This window comes from Neofelis nebulosa, chromosome 4 (assembly GCF_028018385.1).
Source record: "Neofelis nebulosa isolate mNeoNeb1 chromosome 4, mNeoNeb1.pri, whole genome shotgun sequence".
In the NCBI taxonomy this organism is placed as follows: Eukaryota; Metazoa; Chordata; class Mammalia; order Carnivora; family Felidae; genus Neofelis; species Neofelis nebulosa.
The window spans coordinates 12320490-12326573 of record NC_080785.1 but is presented as its reverse complement, the minus strand read 5'-3'; the positions used below and the strand labels follow the sequence as shown (position 1 = coordinate 12326573).

The 6084-nt window shown below is 48.6% G+C and overlaps 1 protein-coding gene across 1 annotated transcript; it reads left to right on the top strand.

The window, feature by feature from the left end:
• The first annotated feature begins 459 nt into the window (after positions 1-459).
• Positions 460-4898, top strand: GSTK1 (glutathione S-transferase kappa 1). The gene is made up of 8 exons (XM_058724001.1): positions 460-619; positions 1105-1186; positions 1363-1491; positions 1797-1897; positions 2070-2105; positions 3763-3879; positions 4232-4325; positions 4586-4898. Exons 1-8 carry the CDS (start codon positions 548-550, stop codon positions 4633-4635), a joined length of 681 nt encoding a protein of 226 aa, XP_058579984.1. The 5' UTR covers positions 460-547; the 3' UTR covers positions 4636-4898.
• The last annotated feature ends 1186 nt before the right edge of the window (positions 4899-6084 follow it).

The following is a 6084-nucleotide window of genomic DNA, read 5'->3' as shown; positions in this document are numbered from 1 at the left end:
ACGGGTAAACGTGGAACTCTTGATTTCCGCTGGCGTCATAATCTCAGGATGGTGTAATCCAGCCCTGGCTTCTGGCTCTGTGCTGAGCCTATAATTTACTTGAGATTTTCCCTTTCCCTCTGCCCCTCCCCCACGCTCGCAGGAGCTCTCTCTCAAAAAAAAAAAAAAAAGAAAGAAAGAAAAAAAAAGGGATGAAGAAGAAAGTGAGGTTCAGAGACGTCAAGTGGCCTGCCAAAGGAGCACAGCTAAACGAGAAACACAGTCCACATCTCAAACACCCGCCTGGGCCATAGACTCAGGACCAGGCCAGAGACAGCCCCGCCCTCACGCGCCAAGCGCTCCCCAGGGGGCGGTGCCCACCCACTCCCGCCAGACGGCCCCGCCCACACGACCTTCGGCCAGACTTGGCCCAGGGCTGTCTTCCTCGCGCGGCTGCGCGGCGGCGGGCGGAGGGCGGAGGGCGGAGGGCGGAGGGCGGGTCTTCCATACCACGCCTGGAATCCCTACGCGGGCTCGGAGTGCCAGAGAGGACCTCGGCTGCTGCAGCATGACGCCTGCGCCGCGCACTCTGGAGCTCTTCTACGATGTGCTGTCCCCCTACTCCTGGTTGGGCTTCGAGGTGACTCTGGGAGCCCCCTCGGCCGGGGCTTGGAGGGCAAGGGCGGAGGCAAGGGCGGGAGCGGGGCGCGGGGACCGAAGTCTCGTGAAAGGCCTGGCGCTGCCGGACGGGGTTTAGGACACGCGATAGAGAGGTGAAGCGCTGAAGGTCACTTTGTGTTTTTAAACGGGATACGGTCGCTGGGTCCAGGTCGAGCCTTTATATTCTAAGGCAGTGGTTTCCCACGGCGGTTTGGAAGAAGACGGGTAACTCCAAAGTATCAAAGAGAATTCCATGGCACTGCCACCACTTTTGGGGGGCTGAGAGTGAAAAGTATGGAAGCCGTCCACAGGAAGATCCTGCGATCGATTTCTTGGGACGGAGCAAAGTTCATGGGATCGATTTCTAGCAATGAAATTTAGGGTATCCACAGAACCCCTACTCTGCGCTTAGCCATCTTCACTCTCTCCATCTGACACAGTGGCTCCCCATCTCTGCCTCTGCAGGTCCTGTGCCGATATAAGAAGCTCTGGAACATCAACCTGCAGTTGCGCCCGAGCCTCATTGCAGCGATCATGAAAGACAGCGGTGTGAAGGCGGTCGCCTTTGGGACCGCGATTTGAGGGAGGGATGGCTTCAATTGGGTCTTTACATTGGCACCTGTAGCTCGTAATCTGCCCTCTGGTCAAAACCCAGGTAGCCGGCCCCCAAGCCTGGGACCCTCACGTGGTCTCTCACCAATGTCCCCAAATTGCCATTTGCAGGAAACCAGCCGCCAGCTCTGCTTCCCCGCAAAGCCCAATACCTGCAAAATGACATCAGGCTCCTGGGACAGCATATCCAGGTTCCCATCCAGTTCCCCAAGGATTTCTTCTCTGTGATCCTTGAAAAAGGTGAAGACAGTGGGATACAGAAGGGGTATCTAGTGAAAGGCAGCGCATTTGGAAACTAGTGGCAGGAAGTAAGGGCTGGCAACCACATGAAACTGAAACAAACCTGGGGGAAACGCAGGTCAGAGTAGAGTCAGCAGAAGCTTATGGGGACAGAAGGGGAGAAAGAACAGGTCAAATTGGCTATGAGAAATTTGGGTGGGAGGCTGAGGGCAACTGAGCTCTGGGGATGTCAGAAGCATGAAAGAGCTGGTCCTTCATCAGAAACAAGCCAGGAGAGCCCACCTCTGAGTACCTCTGTCCTGCAGGAAGTTTATCAGCCATGCGATTCCTCACCGCTGTGAACCTGGAGCACCCAAAGATGCTGGAGAAAGTGTCCAGAGAACTATGGATGCGCGTCTGGTCACGAGTGAGGACAGAACTCTGGGAACCTGCTTGGGAGACCCTGGATGGTGTTCTGACCCTCCCCCAGAACCATTTCCAGCATCCTGGTCCTGCCTTTCCCTCTTGTTCACTGGCCTACTTGTCCCCCATCTCCACCCTCTCCACCTCCTTCCTGCTGAGTGTTCTCTTCTTCTCAGGATGAAGACATCTCGGAGCCCAAGAGCATCCTGGCTGTGAGTATCCTGGCTTGTCCCCACTCCTCTCATAGCAAAGCTGAGAACAATTGGTGTTTAGGGGCAGAGAGGGCACAGATTTCATATTCAGTGCAAGAGGTCATAGTTATTAGGGGAGAAAGCAGGTCTGTGTTTGGGAAGCCAAATTACTGAAAGGTTGGAACTAGGAGGACACTCAGAAGATTATTATCTCATGGTTGAAAGGGGAAGTGCAAACTTCTGCATGGGTAGAATTTATCTCATGAAGGAGTCAGTGGGAGAGAGCTGTTAAATGGTGGCATCCCCAGATGGGGAGGGATGAAGCATTGGCAATCTTGGCCCCAGAGACTCCAACACAGACCACACCAACATAGCCAGAGTAGAAAGCAAGAGACTTTGCAGACAGACTTTAAAGAGACTAAAAGAGATAACCGGCTCAAGCCAGAATTATACAAAAGCCTGAGTGAAAACAAATAGAAATAGCTCAAAACATTGGAATGTGTGCCAGCCATCGATGAGGTATATAAAAACTTAAGTTTTTCATTGGAATTAAATCGGGAAATTCAAAATAATATTTTCCCTGCAGTTTACAAAATGATAGTCGAAGCATATTCAGATTTAATACATAAGATGGCAAATCACCAAAAGTACACATACAAAGAATGGCCAATATATTCCTCCACTGTTTTTATTCCTGCAGAGTATATGCCCAGGCTTGCCTTTCCACTTATGAACAATCCTTTCCCATCATAAACTGTATGAGTTTATGAGTTTCCATCATAAACTCTTTGAAAGTACCATTCTTAGTTTCTACATAGCATTGCATTTAGTGGGCAATTTTGTTTTTTTGTTTTTTAAGCATTTTGTTTACTTAACCATTCCCCTGTTGTTGAACATTTGGTCTGGGACACAATTCTCTCATGTAGACAAGTACGAGAAAGATAGTGTCACATTAGAATACACTGCATAACTTTGTGTTTCCTCCTCCAGGTTGAGGAGGTCAAGCAGCAGTGGTTCTCATCCTCAGCTGTATATTTAAGTCCCCTAGAGCACCTGGACACTGCCTACCAAAAGTTCTGATGTAATTGTTCCAGGGGGTGATTTGTGAATGGGATTTTTTAAAAGCTCCCTCGGGAGATTCTAACGTGCAGCCAAAGTTAAGAACCCCTAATCCCAAACGATACCAACAAACCCCATACTGAAGCCTTTGTTATTGTTAGCCATGCAGGAAGCTGTATCCCTGTGCTCTGGTCAGAAGTCCTCCAGAAATTCCATGAGAATTTGTAGCCTAGCCCTTGAGTCAGAAGAGCACAAGATATTCAAGAATTCTGAGAAATAAGAAGGCAAGAGCCCAGACTTACTGTCAGGGGACCTGGATTCTAGCATTGGCTCTGCCACTAACAAGCTCTTTAATGCCAACCAAGTCATGGACTACCTCTGGATAACAGTCCCTTCACTGGTTTCTAAGATGCCCCCTGGATTTAAATTTCTACAGCTATGACTCTGCCACCTGTTCTTTCCACCAGTCTCAAGATTTTGCCCCTCTTAGTAAAGCTAGACCTCCACTTGTGGGTGGACAAAGGCCTTACCATGAAGATGGGGGCAGAAAATAAAAAGACCAGAATTTTCTGGTCCCACTAATTCAGACACAGTTGTGTTCCCTACCACATGCCCTCAGGCTGCAGAGAAAGCTGGCATGTCTACAGAACAAGCCCAGGGACTTCTGGAAAAGATCTCAACACCAAAGGTGAAGAACGAGCTCAGGGATACCACCAACGCAGCCTGCAAATACGGGGTGAGCAACTCCTGATGTGGGTCCCCAGCCCCAGTGCTGGAGACAGGATGAGAATCTGCTGGGTCCCCATGCACCTGTCCCAGAAGTTGCTCCCAGCATGAGTCCTCCCAGCTCCCAGTCAACCCTCATCCTCTCCCTTCCCAACCCATAGTCCATGGAGAAAAAGGGAGGGAGCTGGATGGCAAGAAGAAAGACAACATCTGAGAGTTAAAACCAGAAAACTCCTTAGAGCCAAGGAACTTCTTAGCAATCACATCTTTGGCTACTTTGCTTCTATGACCTCAGACAAGTATTGACTCTTAGCCTTTGACCCCAGCCTAATAAACACCTGCTCCATCACTGCTTTCTCCAGGCCTTTGGGCTGCCTGTCACCGTGGCCCATCTGGATGGCCAAACTCACATGCTGTTTGGCTCTGACCGGATGGAGTTGCTGGCACACCTGCTGGGTAAGTTACAGGTTCGTGGTGAGCTGCCCTTGACCCCAGCCCCACCCCATTATATCAGTGGACCAGAATGACAGATGCAGAGCAAAACATATTCTATGCATTTCCAACAATGAAGCCTCATACACAGGGGTCCTCAAAGTTGAATGGGGAGAGGCCACCTTCACCCCCACAGAAAAGAAGGAAGCCAAGCAGAGGTCTCCTTAGAAAACCCCTGAGGCTTGTGGGGCCAGCCTCTAACATATGTGATTTTCTCCATCTAGGAGAGAAGTGGATGGGCCCTGTGCCTCCAGCCATAAATGCCAAAATTTAAGGATGGCCAAGGGAAGCAAAACTACTGGAGTAAAAAAGTAGATAATCTGCTTACGCTTCTTCTACTGTGTGACACTAGCATTCTGGTTTTCCTGTCTGACAGCGGTTCCTCTGTGGCCCTGGGGATGCCGGGGAGGGGGACTGCGTGTTACATCATCTACCTTAGTCTCATGACTGCTTTTACTTGCGTGCCTCACAAGTGCCTTTCAAGAGCCCCAAACTCTACTTTCTCTCAGAATAAACCTAACATCATCAGGCAGAATATTTCTGTGTCCTGTCTGGTGTTTGTGTGTTCTTCCTACTGTCATATTCTGTCCACTCTGAGTGTTTCTAAACAGCTTTTTCCATACTGCCAGCCCCGCTGCTGCCCTCAGGGCAGCTTGTGTGGAAGGAGCAGGAAACCATCCCTCTTCAGGGACCGAAAACTAACCAGTTTGGTACCTACTGCCTTCTAACCAGTCATGGTGCCTGAGAGGGAGCCAGAGCATGGCTGAGCTTCTACCCAGATATTTGAACAGCTCCAGCTACACTGACCAGCAGAACAAGGGCAAGGCAGCACAAGGAGACAGGCTGGAGTTGCCATGGCCTGGGCAAGGTGCTTATCCCACAGAGTTCCCTCACCCACAAAGCAGATTTCGAGAAAATCCCAGGGCCTCTCTCCCTGGAACCCCTGTTCCTTCCCATACAAACCTATAGTTTTCCCACTCCCTCAATTATTTATCCAAAGGCCCGGCTCTGTTTGTGCCAGCTATGCAGTAATCAGAATACCCTGTGTTTCAACAATCTTTGGACTTCTTTGAGAATACTCTTTATTCAAAGCTGAAACCACACTTAGGCATCTGTTGGAAACCAGGTGTGGAGTTTTTGATGGCTCAAAGGTTGAGAGGCTTTAAGAGGGGATGCCTTGTTCCCTCCCTCTGGCTCTTTCTAATCTCCAAGCTCATTTGCCCCTTTTATTCCCCATCATTTTCTGTTTTCCTCCTCTCCCCTTTTCCATTATTCCAGCATACTCTTGGATTTCAAGTTATCCTTACTAGGCTTAGCTGCTAACTAACCAGAAGTACATCTCCAAGTACACACTCCGTCTTTCAAAAGAGATATCATGACATGTACATCTAATGTTAATTTAAAATACGGGGAAATGTCCAATAGTAAGAAACCTAAGAGCAAATTAAAATGTTACGTCTCATGTATTTATGTTATATATTCAAGTATATAGAAGTTCTCATCTATGCTGAGAGGACAGTAGTGGAGACAAAGTTTTATGAATAAAAGTGCTGATCTCAGCATTGTTTGTGATATCAAGTACCTTAAATATCTAACAATAGGCAGATGCTTGAATAAGTTATGGGACATCCAGGATGTAATGTTTCATAACTATCAAAAATTACACTTGTAAAGAATTTTAATGCTGGAAATTCTTGGGATATATTATTAATTGGAAAAAAAG

Excerpts from the sequence above, each read along its gene's own strand:
- GSTK1 (XM_058724001.1), top strand. The coding sequence starts at position 548 with ATGACGCCTGCGCCGCGCACTCTGGAGCTCTTCTACGATGTGCTGTCC. Across the intron at positions 620-1,104 it reads ACTCCTGGTTGGGCTTCGAG|GTCCTGTGCCGATATAAGAA; the intron begins GTGACTCTGGGA and ends CTGCCTCTGCAG. Across the intron at positions 1,492-1,796 it reads CTCTGTGATCCTTGAAAAAG|GAAGTTTATCAGCCATGCGA; the intron begins GTGAAGACAGTG and ends TCTGTCCTGCAG.